General features: G+C 40.0%; 2 protein-coding genes across 2 annotated transcripts in view; both read right to left on the bottom strand.

Moving 5' to 3' along the window:
* Positions 1–586: 586 nt before the first annotated feature.
* On the bottom strand, positions 587–9,260 carry SNRPD1 (small nuclear ribonucleoprotein D1 polypeptide). Its single transcript, XM_067561739.1, has 4 exons — positions 9,091–9,260; positions 7,417–7,493; positions 4,905–5,096; positions 587–769 (listed from the first exon to the last, which is right to left on the bottom strand). The coding sequence occupies exons 1-4, from the start codon at positions 9,102–9,104 to the stop codon at positions 693–695; spliced, it is 360 nt and encodes a 119-aa protein (XP_067417840.1). The 5' UTR covers positions 9,105–9,260; the 3' UTR covers positions 587–692.
* A 2,222-nt stretch (positions 9,261–11,482) lies between these two features.
* Positions 11,483–20,207, bottom strand: part of SACM1L (SAC1 like phosphatidylinositide phosphatase) — a 44,201-nt gene continuing 35,476 nt past the window's right edge. Inside the window, exons 13-20 of the mRNA XM_067561733.1 lie at positions 18,658–18,756; positions 16,846–16,984; positions 16,519–16,588; positions 16,350–16,422; positions 15,730–15,823; positions 15,551–15,643; positions 14,708–14,765; positions 11,483–13,546 (exon numbers count right to left, since the gene is read on the bottom strand). Of these exons, the coding sequence (XP_067417834.1) occupies positions 13,410–13,546; positions 14,708–14,765; positions 15,551–15,643; positions 15,730–15,823; positions 16,350–16,422; positions 16,519–16,588; positions 16,846–16,984; positions 18,658–18,756 (763 nt within the window). The 3' untranslated portion in view covers positions 11,483–13,409. The remainder of the gene's footprint in view (positions 13,547–14,707; positions 14,766–15,550; positions 15,644–15,729; positions 15,824–16,349; positions 16,423–16,518; positions 16,589–16,845; positions 16,985–18,657; positions 18,757–20,207) is intronic.

Genomic DNA, 20,207 nt, shown 5'->3' with positions numbered 1-20,207 from the left:
CTTTAAGTAGTAAAATGTATCTGTGATATAGATGGACAAGCCATCAACACAAAAGCCTCTAACTTCAACAAAGTTCACACCCACAGACGTGTATTTTGATTTTAATCTTATGATGCCACATTCCAATGTTTTATAGAACTGAACCATTTTTCCCTGAGAAATCTTTTCTGTAAGAAGTTTTACATTTTAAGTTTCAATTAGATAGTAGAATTTTACTATTCTTTGCTAAGAACTACAAAAAAAGAGGTCACCCTGAAAAGCAATGTTAAACAAAAAGACAACACTTAAAAGGTAGAAGTTCTCTAAATATACATTTTCGTTATGTGACCTTAATAGAACACGGTAGGTGTCTTGTAAAGGAAGAAGCAAGGTTCATTTTGTTTGAACAGTATTACAACACAAAACAAGTAGCTTATGTGGTCAGAGGAGAGCAAGGGATGAAATTATAGTATGTACTGGGAAAAGACACTCATGGCTGAACAGCATGAACAAAGATAACATGGCATGCTTAGCCTGCAGTAACACTCAATTGTTGCATACAGTGAATACAAACCCCATTAAAGGCTTAACTGACAAAAGACACAACTGTTCCACATTTACGTTTATTAAAAACTGACACTGTAAACAAAACCTGTACAAAAAATATCAGACTGCTTAGAATTTTGTAACATGTATCTGTGGTATGTGAGAAGTTATCGCCTAGGTCCCCCTCTTCCTCGGCCACGGCCACGGCCTCTACCCCGACCTCTGCCACGGCCTCTTCCTGCAACTGAGCAAGAAAACAAAACAAAGAACAAGTTAACTTTTACACCTGAATGGAGTTTATATGAAATAAAGTGCATGCTGTATCAAGGATAAAATACACTGTCTTTTATCATACAGGACTTGTAATTGGATACCAGACTGTGATAATGCTATCAAACTTCAGATCCACCAAAGCTTTTGGTTTTTATTATCCTATTTCAATTTTCCTTGCACTTGATTTTTTGCTTTTTTAAAAACAAAAACAACTTCTGCACAATTTACAATTCTCTTATCAATTCCAGTTTCACTTCTGATAACAAAGGGATATAATTCCATAATTAGCTTTCTGAATGATATGAAAGTTTCACACAAATCCTCTCTCTCTCTCTCTCTCTGAATAAAGCCTAATTAATGATTCAGGAATTGGGATTTAAATACACAAGATGCTGCAGTATGGTGGGCTTCACATCCTATTCATATAGCATATTTTTGCCATAGCTACTAAGTTATCAAAGCAGGCAAAGGTAGGTGTAAAATGTGTAAGCGAAGGGACAGATTTTGCAAAAGTGCTCAACTTCCTTTTGGGCAACTAAAAAGTGGCTATATTTTCTAAAGAGCTCATCATTCAAAGCTCCCGTTGTTTTCAATAAGAAATGTTGGGTGCTGAGCACTTTTGAAATTTTGCTCTCTCTTGGCTGTAACAGTTTAGTTCAAGAAAAGTGGAAATCTAAATGATTTGTAATACAGCATAGGAAAGAATACGTAAGTGAGATCCTATTCACACATTCATAACAAATTTACCTACTATGTTAGCAAGTCTTTTTTCTACTACATGCCTGCTACAGATTTTATATATCTGATTAAGCAGGGGCTTTCAAAAAAGGCATGTCCCATACAAAAAGCACTTGCCTCTTTTAACTCTTTTAAGCAATGGGAATTGGAAGGTAGGCTGTACATATATCATAAATTTGCCTCAATCATATGGCTTCATGACATTCCATCATCAGGTATAGTTCAATTTTACCAAAAGGGGGCTGGGCATGTAATCAATCCTTTGATCCCATAACCATTCAGAGATGTATTCTAATCATGGTGCATTGCATGTTTAACTATGGTTTGATAGGCTAAGTATTGTGGAAGTATGAAAAATGGGGTTGTCTTCATAAAACATAAGTGAGGTACATTATGGATAATTAGCAAATAGAAATAAATAGCTCTAATTACATATTAAGGTCATACATATTGTGGTTTCTGATTAATTGAGCTGGATATTTAACAAGACATTTTATGAATTCATCTATGTAATATTGTAAAAACCTGTTCATAACGTAGAGTAAAATATTTTGGAATACATAACAGTGCACTTTTCTTCCTCCCCCCAAATGTTGGTAAGATAATTCGGGGGAATGAAGGATTTCACAGCTGGCAGCAGAACCTAGCACAAACATGCAGCATGTGTCCCACGAGAGAGCCATATCTACTTCTTGGCAGATTAATTCAGTGTTCATTTACCACTAACTGAAATTATTAATAAATGAAAAATGTGAATAGTTATGCTGCAAATAGATATTAACTGAAAACACCTGAATGCTTATTTGCGCAAATAGTGAGGAATTCTGTAGTTAAGTTGCACAAACCACCTGAAATGAATACCACCAGCTCAAAAAACAAAACAAAAAACCCACAACCTGTTTAAATTTCTTTACCTATTTTTCTAAGTAACATTCTAGACAAAATCATTCAACAGCAAAAAAGAAAAACATTTAAAAAAACAGGAGTGATAGTAGAAACAAAAATGGACAGAGGTACTCAGGAACAAGTGTATTATCCTGAAATTACTCTTACTCAATTTCCAAAAATGATTGAGGTTTCCAATAACTTTAACTCTACCCACCATGTCACAACCTCAATGTCTTGGTCAGAAACAATACACCTCATTTGTTTCCAGTACAGGCCAGAAGACACCATTAAACACATGTGACTCAAAGATGATTCTCCAGTTAAGTGATTCTCAACCGGGGTCCACAGCAGGGGGCTGCAGGTCCCACAGCAGAAGCCTGGAGCTCCAAGCCCCAGCGCCCCCTGTGGGACGAAAGCCAGGAGCTGCATGGCTAAAGCTTGGAGCCCCAAGCCCTAGGGCTCCCCACAGGGCTGAAGCCCCAAGCCCATGGGTGGTGTTGGGGGGGAAGGGAGCACAGAGGGCATTGCACCCCCAAACTGCAGTGTTTTACCCACAGCGGGGCAATCCTGGGGGCAGCTCCACATACCCCTTCATCTTCCCCAGCTCCCGTCCCTGTCCAGGTCGGAGGCAAGGTGGCTGCTGCTCTGGCTGGTGCCATGGAGCAGGCTGCTGTGGTGTTCCCTTATCTCCTGCTGCTGCTGCCCAGGGTTGCTGCAGGCCCTTAGCTACCAGCCCCCTTTGACAGCTTCCACAGGTAAGAGCTGCCCAGGAGAAGGGACCAAGCTCTGGGGCTAGCTGAGTCCTTGGGGAGCAGCAACTGCGGGGGTCTAGGGGGAAGGTCTCCTGGCACACAGCCCCAAGCTACCCCTCCCCGTGCACAGCCCCTAGCTATCCCTCTCTGTGCACGCTAAGCTGTTTTCAAACTGTTTGAGCTCACCCCCCCAGTTATAATTTTTGGCTGCACACTCCCCACAACCCCAACAGAATGGAAGGCCTGCTGAGGTGAGTCAGGGGGTGGAGGTGGTGCTCCCTCCCTAGGCCCTGCCATGCACAGATGGCCAAAGGCCAGGCAAGCCCTGCTCCCCTTCCCCTCCACAAAAGAGAAGTCAAACACCTTTGCCCGAGGGCCCCCCTGCCCAGCAGTCAGAGCCCTAAATTTCCCCTCCCCGCCCCAATGTAACCAAGAGCATGCCTCTTATCCTTCACGTACTGGCCCAGAGAAGTAACCCACTTCTATTTCAATTTCCCACCTAGTCAATAGATTATTCATAGTGGGTGGGGGAGTCGCACAATGTTGTGAAGAGCCCCATCAATGTGCCTACAGAAACTAGAGCTACACTGTCCAGGCCTTGCAGTCACCTTATTAATATAAATTACAGATCCCAAACTCCATTACAGATCACTTACCACCTTTATTCAATCCATGTAATACATACAGGCCAGAGACTTCAGAGTACTACATTCACCAAACCAGACTAGGATCTTATTTACTATGTGCGGGGAGGGGGAAGAAAGGGGCCAACATTTCAAGCATACTTTGTTTCCATTCACAGAATTTATCGTGTTTCCAACTGCAGTCAATTAACATAACTTCACTTGAAGCTTTAAAATAAGCATATCCTTATTAAGTGGATAAAGACATGGCACATAGGTAAAGTTGTTTATGAACCCTTAACTACAAATTCTCATTTTCACATTTTTCTTGTTTTAATAGTGTGGCTTTAAATTAATAGTTCTCTATTTACTACTTTAATGCTATTTTAAAGTTTTTTGTTTGGGAATTCTTTGTCTGAGGGAAAAATTAGAACTCTGTAGTGTGAAAATATGATGTAGATGGGAGTTGCAGCCAGAACTCTGCCTATCTGAAAACATCCCAGGCTAATCATGGATGCTAAGATCTTCAAAGATTGTATAGAATCCAAAGGTTCATATTTTTCCCCTGCAGCACATAAACTCTTCAGTTATCCACTTAGAATAGTGGGAGAGCCCCTCTGTACTAGCTCTCATTGAGGTTAAGAAACAAAACCTAGTGCAAACTATTTGAGCGATGTGGCAAACACACTAGTGAACTTCAAAAGCAAAATACCAGTCATTCTGTATCTCAGGATTCACTGGTTTAATTTTTTCTCAAACTTCAAAAAGTTCTTCTCTCGTAGGATGCCATATATACATAATTTCAGACTTATGCAGAATTTAAGAAGAGTGTTGAGGTTAACTTTAAACAGAGTTTCACTACCAAGACATCATATCTACAAGCTGCCAATACCTTCCAGCTAGAGGATAAGAAACCTCAAAACTTTGTTTTTTTCTGCAGTATTCTTTAAAAACAAACAGCAAACTCCCACACGCAGAAACTAAAATGTTCTAACCAGACATTTTCTAAGATTACTGCAGATTCAATAAAAGTACTCATTTATGGAGCAAATAAACCACCCCCTTAGCAATCTGGAATAAAACACAGGTAAAATCATAAACCAACCTGCTTCCCTTTTCTTGGATTTGACTTTTGGTTCAACATCCACTAACAAGGTATCCAGAGGTAAACTGTCTGGCAGAATGAAGTATCGAATGTTATTTCCTCGAATACTCAACGTCTCCAACTGTACAGGCTCTCTGTTCTTCAGTGTCATTTTGACAGCTTTAAGATGTGTATTCATACTGACATCCACTCCTGAAACACAACAGGGGACAACAAATTTTAGGGGAGAGAAAGACTAAATGTAAAAAAATTGGTTACTTTTAGCATGCTATGCAATGCCATTTTCAAAAAGACATCCTGTTACTAGATTTACATTTGAAAAGGAGGCACATAATTAGTAGCTATCTGTGAAAAGTTTGATTTAAATGATTTGTGCAGCATCAAATGCTAAGTCTGGATGAGAACCAGAACCAGAATCCAATTCACCTAGCTAGCATTCAACTGCTTTAATCACAAGACCATCCTTTCTCTTCCTGTAGTCCCCTATCTCATTCTCTAAATACCTTCTCTCCCCTTCAGCTAACAAGACAATAGTCCAAAAGACTCATTGACTGCACAGCCATGATTTATTCACTGAGCAGTTCTCATCCTGGCACTGAAGTTAAGCACTGGTCTTGCAAGAAAAAAAAGTGTATGATCACTTAACTTAATTAAAGACCATATCGTGGTGCATACAATGAGGCAAAATTAACGGAAAAACTTAATTTTGGCATTTCCTAACCTATGAGTACCTAACTTTGCAATCTTAACATTATTTTAACAAATTTTCTTTGTATATAATTTCCTAGATTTTATTAAACAGAAAAAAAAAATTATGAGCACCTGTAACAACCACTCTCCCCACCCATCATGTGTCATCAGCGATATATAAACCCTGGACCTTCAGCACAGCTCTCTAGCATTTGAGTTAAGAGACTAACTACATGGGCAGGCACCAGTAATGTTGTCTTCTGTAGATCAGCTACCAGAGGACAAACACCAGACAGAAACAATGAACTACATCCTCCTTTGGTATTGGGACAAAACAGAGAGAGAGAGAGAGAGAGAGCCCTAAACTGATATATCCCCGCAAAGAGTTTTGGATTCAACAAACTGGAATTCTCTGAGGAAAAGCAGTTTCATTGAAAAATTCCCAACCAGCTCTACTTGGGTCTGCCATTTCAGCAGTCTGGATTATTTTCCCAGTTTGTGTAACCTCTCAATGAGATGCAAGGCCTTACTCAACAATAAAGGTTATGAAGGACACAGAATTACGGTCAGTAGAAATAGCGAGTCTAGCATTCACAATCTACTGGTTCCCAGCTTTATGTATTTCCTAGGTAACTGGGATTTTAATAGGGGGATAGAAGGGCCAGGAAAGTAGAGAACCGCAAAAAAAAATCTAGTGTGCATGTAGCCATCTGGTTCTGTTATATATAGCATACATCTGTGAGATGCTAGGGCAGTGTGTGCACTCTACTAGTGAATACTAATGAATTTAACAGCAGAAAAATTTTCAGGGGTTTACAACTATGAAAAATCTTCATGGATTTTCATGGGCCAGCAAACGGCAGCTTGAGGATCCCAGAAACATCTCTGCCAAACGTCAAAGTCTTGCTGTAATGAAGGGCAGTGTTAGAGACCATTAAAAAAGTCAGAAAAAAATGAAAATCAGGTGTGTCAGGCAACCTAAATGTAAGGGTTGTTTCTAATGTCATTCCAATCTGAAGTCTTAGTCTAATGTTGATTTATTAAATTTCAGAATCAAATTTTGCAATATTCTATACACATTTTCAAAATGCATGTGGGTGGGGGAGATAAATTATTCTCAGTTATCTATTTCTGATCATCATGCCAATTAAAATCCTAGTTGTGCTCTTTACTATTTCTGTAAAGAGCTGCTATCACAAAATTTAGAGCTGCAAATGATATTATCTCTAATAAAAATCACACAAAACTTCACTCTTTTGGGCCTTCTGACCCACCAGGGAACCAATGACCACATAAATAGGGCTAGAGATGCTAGTTACTAGCTCAAGAGGAATGTCAATGAAAATGTGGGAGAAGGGAACAATGCAGATGAGCCGCAAATTCAAGTCACAGGGAACTAAGGGATTGAAAAGCACATGCAGAGGCAGAAAGCAACAAAGAAACCTGCATGGGAAGATCAGAGAGGATAAAAGAACACAAGGGAGGGAAAAAACAAACCCGGTGATTAACTCTTTCCATAAAGCAGAAATACTTACTGCACTAAAGGCAGCTAAAAGATATTTTAAAATCTTCTCCATTATTCTGCCAGTAAGACCACCAACAGGCAACTAATCTAAAGATACATGTATAGTGTGAATATTCACCACAAGCAAACATCTAAATAATTAAGAAATCTACACTGATGTTTCCAATGCTACTGGCTTCTGAGGTGAATATAAACTTTTTGCCACCAAATATTTCTCAAAATGCCTCTCTTAAGGAGACTCATTTATCTATCACAGTGGAGTTTCTTGTTTAGTTTCCAACATCCTTAATCTCATACCTGTGATTGTTCCATGCACCTGTGTTCCATTCTTCAGTTCGATGGTCACAGTCTCATGACTCAATTTCATTAGAAACCTGCAAAATAAAAATGTAGTTGAAAAACAGAACTTCCATTCCAATATTACAATACATGAATAATCTTCAAAAAGCATCTTTAGCTAATATGTTAAAGCACTGCATGAAAACAATGAACAATGTTTTGATGAAGATATTTTGTAAAAATGTGTTATCTTATATTGTCAAAACTTGAGAAAATCAGGTGCTACCACTTTCCTTAACTCATCCTATTGCTCCCAGGCCCTGCCATACACATATTGCACAAAGTATGAAGTGATCTGAAACCTCCTAATATTCCAAAAAAGTAATTCTGTATGGACTCTGAGGCTTTGCAACAACAACAAAAATCTAGTGGAAACTGTGCAAGATAGCACCCTTGCTAAACATCCTGATTGGACAATGCTCCAAAGAATCCCTAAACATACCCAGTACAATTCTGCTACACCTTTATTTGGAAGCAAAGCATTATAAACAGTTTTACAAAGCTGTCAATGGTAAAGGTAATTGTTAAGTAACCCATTTACATTAAACAGTCATTGTAGCCCACACACCATTGCACTGTGCTAACATTTATGAACCCTAAAGTGAAAGTGACAATAAAACAATCAGATCTATTTTCATTTGTACAAGGTGAGTGAAGTGCAAGACATGAAAAGTACCAAAAAATGGAAAATAATTTAGTTTTTTAATGATTGTAACTCCCCTTAGTTGCATTTTTTTTAAAAAGAAATATGACAGATGGGAATGCTTGAGTGCTCTTTTTATGTGGAGCAGCTTGGGACAAGGGAGTCCTTCTCTTGCGGAGTTTAGTAGCTCTGCATGAGAAGGGAGCCAAACTTCTCCATATTCCCCCCATCACTGCATACCTTGTGGAGGGCTGCTTTAAAAGATGCTGGAAATACTATACTCATGACACCAGACTGGGTGATGCCACTTTCTTTCATCAATAACCGGATTCATGTTTATTTACAGGTTAAGGAAGGAAGTGGACACAGCTATGGAGCCACAACCAGAGAACAAAGGTCAGAGACCAGCACAGAACTATCCAGCTAAAAGCGGAACCCAGACGCGTGCAACCCAAGTGCCAGGACCCCTCCTCTACCATGGGTGGAAGAAGCCATATGCCTGGCTTCAGAAGGATCCTTATAGGCATGCTTGGGGCAGGAGCAGCCGAGAGAAGGGGGTGGGGCTGGGTCCGGCTCGGGTGGGACTAGTGGGACCCGCCACCCCCAAGTCTCCGGCGCAGCGGTGCGCGCTGTGGGGGGAAAGGGGATCCCGGCACTGGCTCTCTGGGAGCTCTTGGGGCCGGCTCCGTAGGGCTGGAGCGGAACCGATACCAGGCGACGCGGCGGCACCTGCACCGGCGCGGGGGAGCGCGGGGCCGGAGGCAACATTGCGCTGCTGCTGCTGCTCACGCCCGCCGGGCCCGTGAAACGCGTCGCCCGAGCCCGGTGCGGCGGCGCGAGACAAGCGGGGAGAAGGGGGCGGGGGTGACGAGCGCGGGCGGCGCGAGACAAGCGGGGAGAAGGCCCCGGCTCCGGCCCAGCGCGCGCGCGCTCCTTTCCCGCCACGGCCCCCCGCCCCCCGAATCCGCCTCCATCCGGGCCCATCTCACCTCACGAGCTTCATGGCGGCGGAGCGGGGGCGTCAGGCCAGCCGGCCGGGACCACAGAGCGGCAAACCCGGCAACGGGAAAGGGAAAAAAATTGAGCTCGGTGCGGAGGCCTCGGACCAGGCCGCTCCGGCGCTCGGTGAAACAAACGGCGCGACTGAGCGACTGAATGGCCGGAAGTGGCTCTCCTCGCGCCGGATATGCGCGGAAGAGGCGGGGCGTGAGCGCTCCCTGCCGGGCGGGGGGACGCCGCGCAGCAGCGAAGGGGGCGGGACGCACGGGCCGCCTGCCCCGCCTAGCTCCGTTTCCCTCCAATCCGGGCGCGGCCTGGGGGAGGGGGAGGAGAAGAGATGTCGGCGCCGGCCGGCAACTATGACGCCCCTGGGGGGTCCGCCCCCGCCCGCAGCGGACTCCGGCCCCCAACCGGGCCCGGCGCTAGCTGGAGGGCTCTGGGCCAGACCCTTTCCATTAGAAGAGCCGGGCCCCAGGAGCGCTATTTACCAAGCACTGGGGCTGGGACCGGGACCCTCCTTGTTCCCGGCTTTGCTTAGCGGAGACTGGCGGAAGTGCCCGTCCCCAGTCGCCACGGCTCTTGTCTTCACCTTTTGCCACGGGGCCGCCCCTCTCCCCCTAGCGTGCAGCAGCTGAAGCTGTTCGGGCAGGTTGGAGTGGCGCGACTCTTCCCCTGCAAGAGCAGCACCTGGTGAGGCCAGGCCCAGCCCCACCACGGTGCAAACTAAACCACCCGAGTTTGAGTTCGGGAAAGCCAGGACACCAGTCTAAGGCATTTGGCGGGGGGTAGCAGGCAGGGATTGGAACATTTATATGAAGGCCCTATACTTGATAAGGAAGGGTATAAAGGACAGATCAGAACTTACCCGACCATTACAGCACTACACCAGGCAGCCCTGTACAGAGGGTAGCTAATGATTAAACTGATTGACTTAGGCCAGAGCTATAACTATTTACAGGAACGAAACGAAACTTTCGTACAAATAAAACCCATTCACAGCTCCAGGTTTATTTATATCACCCTGCTCAATCACTATTAAGGGGCTACAGTCAATCACAACTCCACTTGAAAACATTAAATTGTTTCCCTGATGGTAGAAGGGAGTACTCTACAATCAGTCTTAACACATAAAAGGGATTTTGAATAAAATATTGATATATTTCCACTTTAGCTCCCTGCCCTTAGTTAAAAACATGATACTTAAAAAGAAGAACAAGATCTAAGCTAGTTTGTATGGGCAGTAGAGACCCTGGGGTATTTTTAAGGAAAGGTATTTTTATTAACCAAAATTCCCTTTTTCCCAGTTTTGTGAATGCTGCTAACTGATATTCTATAGTGGAGGGTTGGATGAATTTCAGTACCATGTTTAAATTTTAGAGCTGCAAGTATGCATTAATTATATGAAGGTGCATTTGTACTTTCAAGTTCAAACAAACTGAAATAAACTCAGATGTGCCTGTTTTCAATGAATTACAGCCATCCTTCTGCTGTAGAGCTCACATCTACTATCCTCACTTTGTTGCATTTTTTATTTCTCCTCTGGCATTTTTCAAAAGTTTAGATGCAGAGTTTAGAAACATCCTCTGAAGTATACATAATAGTGTCCATCTCTCCAGGAATCTGGTTCTAGCAGGTATTTGATAAACATAATTCCTTGCCAATCTACCATTCCTCTAATGTTGAGAGGATCAAAAAAAAAAAAGGTCATTAAAGCAAATATAAAAGGAGCCAATTGTAATGCCACTATTTTAGTAGTTTATTGAAGAATAAGATGTGCAGTCTTCACTTCATGCATTTAATACTTTGTGAGCCAATAAAGAAAAGTCTCCTAAACTGGCCTCATGAAGGCAGGGACAAAATAGACACAGGTAGGGAGTCTAACTTCAGGTCTAAACTTTCTAAACTTCTCCTTTGTCTCCAAAACACCATTCTTTTCTCAGAAAGGTAAAATCCATACTTGGCAGAGGGAAATAGAACATAGGCTAATTAAAATCTTCTAAAAACTAATCCACTGAAAATTTAAGTATAAAAATAGAAGGCCTTTAATTTTGTATTTATAGATTAACGACTCAGAATGTACCTTTCCCAGTGATCAGCAGTTTCCAAGATTTTTTTTTTTTTTTTTTTTTTTTAAATTCGCATTTTTTAAACCCTTAAGCCAACCCTTCAGGTGGTGAAGCACTGGAATGGGTTACCTAGGGAGGTGTTGGAATTTCCATCCTTAGAGGTTTTTAAGGCCTGGCTTGACAAAGCCCTGGCTGGGATGGTTTAGTTGGGGTTGGTCCTGCTTTGAGCAGGGGGTTGGACTAGATGACCTCCTGAGGCCCCTTCCAACCCTAATCTTCTATGATTCTAAAATACAGGAACAGAACTGCCATGATCTAGAAAAGAAAGATTAAAGTTTTATTGTCATCTATAAGTACACCATATGTGAATTCAGAACTATATTCTCCTGGCAAAGCACCGGAATACAGATGCCTCTCCAAGTCTCAAAACCGACAGTCTAGTTCTTGCAATGTGGTTATATTAGCAGTCCAGGTTTGGTCTTCGTTGCAACAAACTCTTAACGGGAGATGCACAGAAAGATTTAGATGCACACTAAGACAGTTGACCTAAGTTTAAAAACATCACCTGCCAATGAGGCATACAAACCATTATTTAAATATTTAACTATAGAGTTCTTATACTTTCTTACCCATTATGGAGTTGATGTCTAAGTTAGAGAATTTCTCAGTTAAACTGTCAACTGGTATTTCCATTGTAGCATCTAAAAGCAAACAGGTATTTTGCATTTTTATTACTAATGCTTATGAACAGGTAATGTTTAACAAAACCCAAAGAGGCCTTCAGAAACATTCAAGGTTAAAATGAACAGTTATCATTGCAAAATACTGTACATATTTTCAATCATAACAATGAAACACTGATGATGCAGTGTTTTGTGTTCTAGAGCATCAGTAACAATAACCCTAGTATTCTTCATTTTCCCCCTAATATTTAATCTTCATAATTGTAATCTGAATATACAACTGTACTTACAGGAAATATTAAACAATGCAGTGCCTTATGCAAATTTCATGTCTGATTTTGAACATAAATCATAAAACAAGTGACAAAATAGTTTAAAATTGGTCCTTGATTCAGATTATCTATTTTATGCAGATTGGAAGCACTAAATTTAAAGACACATTTATTGATAATCAGCACAAATTTTCTTCATAGCTTAATTTTTAAGAGTGTTATCATGCATGAGCAAGCTGCTGCTGCTGCTCCCCCCAAATGCAAACATGGAATTTAACATAAGACTGTCACCTCAAAGATCTGTATTCTTTCTTCCACAGGTTATCCCTACATAACCGAAGATATAGAAGCAGGCAACTAGCTAAACAATATGAAGTGTATCTTCTACATTGTGACTGTTCTTTAAATACGGAATACTTTGGACCTTTAGCATGAGGGTTCAATAAACACAGTAAAGACATTTTACATTCTTTGATTTCATTTACACCTTAAAATAGAACTTAATTTGAACTTCTGAATCAGACTTAAATTGCTGTTTAGCAGTAATAAAAAAACTACTGCAATCTTCAGACAACAAGTAGTGCAAGACACATTTGCAACTTCAGAAATGTCCACCAATAACTCATCCTCCCATTCTAACAATGATTTAATAGAATATTGCATCAGTCCTAGATGAGGCAGAACAGAAGACTTACATTTTGATAGAAGTAGTAAGATATGATTCTGTATCCTAATGAAAATTTGCAAAGGACTCATGCTAACAGTGACCGCTTTTATGATGACAAATGAAATCCCGCTGTAAGTCTAGAAAGCAAACTTTTTATTAGTAAGAAGCTACATTAGCTCAAAGAACATGATGTGAGTCTATACTACTAATACTGCCACAGCTAGATATGTTGACACATGAACATAACCAAAGATCTCTGTTAAGATTATGAGATCATGTGTTGAATGAAACAACTCTGCTGGGCTGTCAGCTTAGTAGGCCAGCTCATATCCTAGAATACTCCAAACACGGATATTTTGGCTTTCACCTGTAAGTTACCTTGTTATGAGTACAACCTCCCCAATTAATGCACTATTCCAAAGATCATTGTGACTAAGGCTGTAAAACCAGATCTCAACTGTAAGTTACCACCACCAAGTGAAGGACACGATTTACTTTTTTCTTTCCCTGCAAAGGTGAAAGCTAGAAAGATCACTAGTTGGTGTGGAAAGCAGGTCAGTAGAGACTCCAGGTATGGCTTGAGGAGTCCTCCATGCCAAGCCGCTTTCCACACACACAAATTCAGTCCATCTTCTCTTTCTGGACCAGTTTTGGTGCATCTACAAAATCTTTGCCATTGTAAAAGATGATAGCTAAAGTTCCAAAGCTTGCAGTTCCCCAGAAGAGCACATAAGCCAGTGTCTCAGTCCATGTATCACCTGTAATCAGATAAACGTTATAGTAAGTTGTTTGTTTTCAATAAAAAGAGAGAGCTCATTTTTAGCATGACAATAAAATAGTTAGCAAAGTGTTCATCAGGAAGCTTTTATCAAGAATTGAAATTTCAGATCAGCTTCACACATACTAGAGCCGGTTATTTTGTACGGTATATTTCCTTCTGAGAGTTTCCTGGCTCTGAAACTAGCGTTCTGCTGTTAAGCAAAGGCTAATTTCCAATGGCTAAAAATTAATATTCATATAGCTCTTAATTCAGAGAGATTCCACGGCAATTTCATAAACAGAATTACGACCTATATAGCAAACATTTCACCTGCCATTGAAATGTCAGCCTCTAAGCAAAAAGGGGTAAGATTGGTAATCATTTAACAGTACATACCAACACAGGGATTTTAGGTAATTAAGGGCACATGTACACTGTAAAAAGAAGCAGCTATGTGGCAATGAGTTTCAGAGCCCAGATCTACAGACTTGGGCTCACAGGGTTCCCACTACAGTGCTAAAAGAAGCAATGCTGATGTTCCTGCTCGGGCACTAAAACCCGGCAAGAAAGGTGAGTCTCAGAGCCTAAGCTCCAGCCCAAGCCAGAACATCTACACTGCTATTTTCAGTGACATAGCATGAGTCAGTCTGTAGACCCAGGCTCTGAGACTCACTGCTGCTGGTCCCATCCCCCGAAGTGTAGATATACCCCAAGTAATACCTTATCCAATTGAAATAGAGGGGGAGTTTCAGGGAAACGGAACATAGTAACCCATATAGGAATTTGGTGTGAATGTCAAATGATCAATTCTATTCCCGTAAGAAGTGCCATGGGATTGCTAAATTAATTTTATGCCTGATTCAACCAGCATGTTAATGAGAAGAGATTACTCATAAATACCCCACTAACATTGATTCAATATCAGAGGGAAGATTAATGCTGGACATTCAGCAGATGGCATTTTCTGTAGCACATGAGCTTTCCCATCCAAGTACTGACAAAGCCTGACCCAGAAAATCATATTCCAGGTTGTATGGTAAGAGGTATAGCTTGAATGTCTCATATTAGAAGTCATAAGCATATACCCACTGAATAGCTTCAAACATCATAAGTGTATGCCTGCTAGTGAATTTTGAAAATGTAGGCCAAACTGACTTACCAGCCATAAGCAAACAGATAATGCACATTGAGAAAGCAACCACCATAATAATAGGCAACTGAAGAAAAAGAAAAACAGAATTAAAAAAGGAAATGCATGATTGTACTGATTATTTCCTTCAATAAATTATATTTATAATTTGCTTCATACCAGGTAAAGTTACGCACATCATTTCTTTGATGTTCGGATTTGGTAAGAGTCTCCTCTTGAGTTTTAGAGCTAATCTAAATAATGCTTTACCTGTATATTTAATATTAGGATAATATGCTTGGTTTCTGCCTGTTTAGGCTCACTGAAAGACCAAGTCCATTAGCTGTTTGGGTATTTGAACAACCCTGCAAAAGCCTCCAGTGTTATCCCTCTTGTGTGCAGAGTGTGGGTTATAAGAACAGAAGAGAGAAAACAAACCCAGTATTTGCCTGCTTACAGCATTTGATGTTGTGAGATAACATCTTCATGTTTGTTTTGTTTTTTTAAAGGTCTACAGCGATGGCTATTATAAGGTCTAAAAATGGTTATCCCTTTCTATTTTTTTTCCTTAATGAACAGATAAAACAAGAGATCCAAGAGGAGTCCCAATTTTTCTAATGAGGGCATAGTTGGCCAAAGAGCCCCTTTCCTCCCAACTCCATATCTGAGGGATGCTCCCCTTTTGATCATAGCTGATGTTATGGACTTAGTCCTCCCGTAAGTGGCTACTACAGAAAACATGACCAGAAAATACAAATTGCCCCAGATAAACAAACAGCAATAACCTACTTAGGTTTGCTGACACAAATAAAAGAAATAAAGCATTTAGTTTCCACAAGTGTGGGAATAAAAGCTTATTAAAAAAATCCTTACAGCCAAGAACTTCCAATCCTTCTGTATACTTAGAGGGCTGACAGACTCTACTTCATCCACTGAATAATTTCCAAGAAACAGATCAATTGCATCCTGTAACAGAAACATACAGAATTAAAATGCACACCAATGACGATTAAGTACCTTCCTGCAAAAGAAACAAAAAACAAAAAACTTACTTGTCTAAATCCATCAGAAAAGTTGTTCTTGTAGTAACGTATTAATGAGTTCCAGCCATCCATTATTAGGCCCCATTGAGTTCTCTTCCCAGTTCTGTAAAAAGTGGTTTTATGAGCACATTAGAAATATTAATCTGTTTGCAAATTGAAAGTAGAAAGTTATCCTAAGTGATGTTCAGTCTTATGGTCCTTTCAGATTTGTATTAACAATCATATCAAGTTTATTTATACTTAAGGATGAAGATACAACTGTCTAGTACTGCCTCTGCACTGCCATTAACTCCTATAGGCAGTAGATGTTTATGAAAACAAAGTTTTAAGAAAGGGTAGAAAGATCTGAGAGTAAAGTCAGGAAAATGGTTCCTCAGACACTCAATTTTCCAACATGCAATAAAACAAGAATGGAATATTTTATGAACCCATATTGACTATTTTAATACTACAAAAGGTACATTATCGTTTATTATATCATGATGGCAAAAACTACATTTTTATACTAAGTAGTAGTTGATTTTACCAGTTTACATGTTAATGTGTGTCTGGGAAACTGAAATATCAATCTATAGATAATGAAGTTACAAAAATACATTTTCCTCAAAACAGAACCATCTCTAACTTGCCTTGTGTAGTCTGTCTTTAAGGCACCAGTTCCAGCATATTGTTTGGCACAAGCATTTGCATTATCAGCCCATGCTGTGAACAGAGAAATAGAATTATGTCCGTTTTCCTTAAAAAGGCTGACTGGTCCATATTTGAAAAATCGTGGTTTAACTTGAAAGACAAACCTACCATTTTTGTAGATTTTTTCAAATTCTGCTTGTTCTTCAATTCTCTGTCCAACATGCAGAACACCTAGCCTCTAGAATAAAAACCACACTACAACTCAACAACAACTCTTTAGAGGAAATCAGTATTTAAGTTCATGCAGGATACAGCTTTTTCTTCCAGCTAAAAGCTGGACGGTACATTTTATTTTCAAGCAGGTCTTAAAATACTAAAGCAATTTATGACTGCAAGCTACTACAAAGTTTAGTTGTAATTTAATTCCCATCCTCCCTTCCCCACCCATAGAGAGCTTTGAAAAACAAGAACAAAACTAGAAAAAATAATCTTGACCTGCAGTTGTGCTTGCAGAGAACGACGTGCTAATAGGCTCTGAATCACATTAGTCCGGTCCAGGCAGTCCATGCAATTACTGCGGAATATTCCTTCCTGCTGAGTCACCACTTTACCATCAGAATCAACTAGAAAATAACTAATATCCACAATACATTTAAATATTTAAAATAGGTACTTAACATAATCCACTTCAAAATATGTTCTTTGACGCACACTTCAGATATTTTTTAGTTACCCAAAACAAATGCATTTTTCCCACATTAAATTCTTTGCCATTCGTGTTTAATTTTATTTGATATCATTATTTATACTTTTATTCCTGTAACAGATAGTGAACACATTACCAGGAACAGCGTCTAAATGACTGTCCTGCATTACACATTGTCATAACTTAGCCTGCAGTTGTATGAATCTTGGTATTACTTATCAGAGGAAGAGCAGCTTCCACTCCCAGCTTCAGGAATGTTGTAGTCCTTATATATGCAAGGCAACAACACAATCCTTACACTACACAATTACAAAGTCTTCGATTCAGACTCTAGAGAAAAAACACACTGCTTCTGTGTCTCAGGTCTGCAGAAACAGATTTTCAAGAGAACCCTGAACTCTCTAGTCCCTAGTGTTAGCCATCCTTTGATTTGTTTAATGAGGAGTCCTCAAAGTACTTTGCTTATGCCTTATTTTGGGAGATATCAAGTCTCTCCTTTTATTTAAAGAAGGCTGACTGATTTTGGTATTTGCCTACATTGTTCACTACCTGCTACAGTGTATCACTAGTAGTAAGACTTCTCAGTTACTCACTGTAGGGTTGAGAATCCTTTACAACTGGTATCTTAAACACAAAATTACTTGTTTGTTCTGCTTCTTTGAAGGGCTCACTTGTTCACCTCCTCTCAGACTTGATGGGCTGCTCCTTTTTGGAGCATATTGTGTGTGTGTGGTGTGTGTATCTCCTCAGGAGCAGGTTTGGTTTATGCTATCCACACAGAGTAAGGGATTTATGTCAGCCTAAATCAATAGTTCAAGCTTTCACTCAAATGGAACTGGCCGAGGTTTCAGTGGGTTTTTCCTCATATTACAGGGGCAGAATGAACCATCTGTGCAGAAGAGAGGTATAAGCCCTCAAAACACTTTAGATATAGGAATTCCTGGTCTGCCTCTTGCTATAGACTTGAAACCCAACAATGATGATGAGACCTTCAAAGAAGCAGAACTATAAGGTAAATAGTTTTCACTTCGTAACCTGTAAATCTGTAAGCAATGAATAATAAAATAAAGACTAGTGCTTTAAGCAACAACTGTTCATATAGATCATACAAATACATTTTCATAAATGAAATAACTATCAGCAGAAGGGATATTATATCAATTTGGACTTGTGATACTTGTTTGTGAACCCAAAAAATAGAAATAAAACCAGGAAGGACTGATACCTGATTGCTCACATATGGCATTAATACTGCATGTGAAATTACCACACTGAAACCAGTTAAGCAGCTGTGCTTGGTAATTTCTCATTCATATGTAATAAGCAGGCTTGTGTTACTCCCCCTATCCCTTCACCAAAAGGAATGAATTTAATTCTTCCTCACAGCTTAATTGTCTGCAACTACTCACAGAACCAAAACCATGGTGAGTGATTTCATTATAAACCACATTCAGACCTCTATTTTGCTGCTGAGCAAGATAAATCACACAGAGATCTCCAGACTCTACCCTGAATAGATCTTTATCTCAGTTGCATATGCATCTTATTTTATGCTAAGCACTGCAAGATGTTCACACACACGCACGCGCACGCGAGAGTACCTAAACTCATCTTGTTGTTCTGCAAGTTGATCCATCAAGAGCTGGAGTCGATCCCACCTCATTCGACTGCATTCTTTATGGAAGTCAAATGCTACATATCTATTCAGAAACAAGCACATCAGATAAAAATAAATTCACTGTACTCTTCACTGCTCTGAAGGTATCACAGTACAGTTGTATTTTCAAAAAAGTAATTTTTTCAAAAGATTAACAAAATATTGAAGTGCAGAGAAATGATCTCCTTCAGATGAAGATTTCCCCAACATCAGACAAAACTTAAGAGCATTTCTTTAAAACAGGGTTCCACAAAATATCAGTGGACATGTTTCTTGCTTTTCTGTCCTCTTCTGAAATGCATGTTTTGAAGATGCAAATTTCTGCACTCCTTGAGATGATCCCACCACTCTGGAAGTAGGATACGGGAGCACATGTTCACTAATATTTTACAAAATCACCTTTCCCAAATTATCTTTTCTCAGAAGGGTGCAGGGAAATGGATTTCATGCCTCTGCTGGAGTCTTGAGGAAAGGCTTCTCTTTCCTGCTACCAGTTCCTCCTGTAACTCCATTTAGAACCCACCAACGCCCCTCTCGTTAAAAGGGACACATGCTTAGGTGCAATATTCTGTCCTCCTTCCTCCAAACATTGAGCATATTGCCATGGCAACACATTTATGCTTTGCTGGACTAGCATATCAACCTGGAATAGGAATCATGGCTTGGATCTTCTGCAGAAGACCAGTGCACTTACTGAGCAGTATACTTTTTAATTGTTAATTCTATTTTGATACAGGATCATCTGTGAATAAAGGTCATCAGTTCCTATTTACTGTTTATATAGTACTGTAAATGTGCATGGCAACTTAATTAAAAAGACAGGGTCCCTGTCCTGAAATGCTTACAATCTAAGAATTCATTTACCATATTTACATGACAACATGGAGAAGGATGGGCAGATAGAAAAAAGAAAATGCAGGTCTAAGTAGCTTCTGCTTGTAGGTAATTTAAAAAGCTAGAAATTATATTTACATATTTCCTGAAACAGAAGTAAAGAGGTGGGGCTAGTCTATAAACTACAAAGGGATGGATGGGTGATGAGACAGGATAATGGAAGGAGCGGGGGAATGGTAGAAGAAGAGAAAGGCAGAAAAAGGACAAAAGCAGGTAGGCTAGAATGAGAAAAGTTTGGCAAAATTCAGTAAATTGGCAACAAGTGATCAAATATAGAATAGCAGCAAGCACTAACAAACAAAAAAAACCCCAAACCAGTTAATGGCAATACAGTGCTCATTTCCAGACAGGAAATTAAAGAGAGAGTCTAGAATCTATACAATCTATAAGATGAGATCAAACAAGGGCAGAGAAATTAAACGAGTTCAGGCTGCAAAAGCATACCCTTGCTGTAGACAACAGGAGTAAGTTTTTGTTTTGTTGTTTTTTGTTGTTTTTTTTTTTAATTAAATACTCTCGTCTAGAAGGTTTGTGCAGGACTGGGGATGGCTAAATTGTGAATGATTATTGATGGCAGGAAAATGCCATGCAAAGCAATTA

The sequence above is a fragment of the Emydura macquarii genome, unplaced genomic scaffold, assembly GCF_026122565.2.
Source record: "Emydura macquarii macquarii isolate MOO-44397 ecotype Brisbane River unplaced genomic scaffold, CSIRO-AGI_Emac_v2 contig_2422, whole genome shotgun sequence".
In the NCBI taxonomy this organism is placed as follows: domain Eukaryota; kingdom Metazoa; phylum Chordata; order Testudines; family Chelidae; genus Emydura; species Emydura macquarii.
The sequence above is the reverse complement of the archived record's forward strand: the minus strand, read 5'-3'. Positions and strand labels throughout refer to the sequence as shown.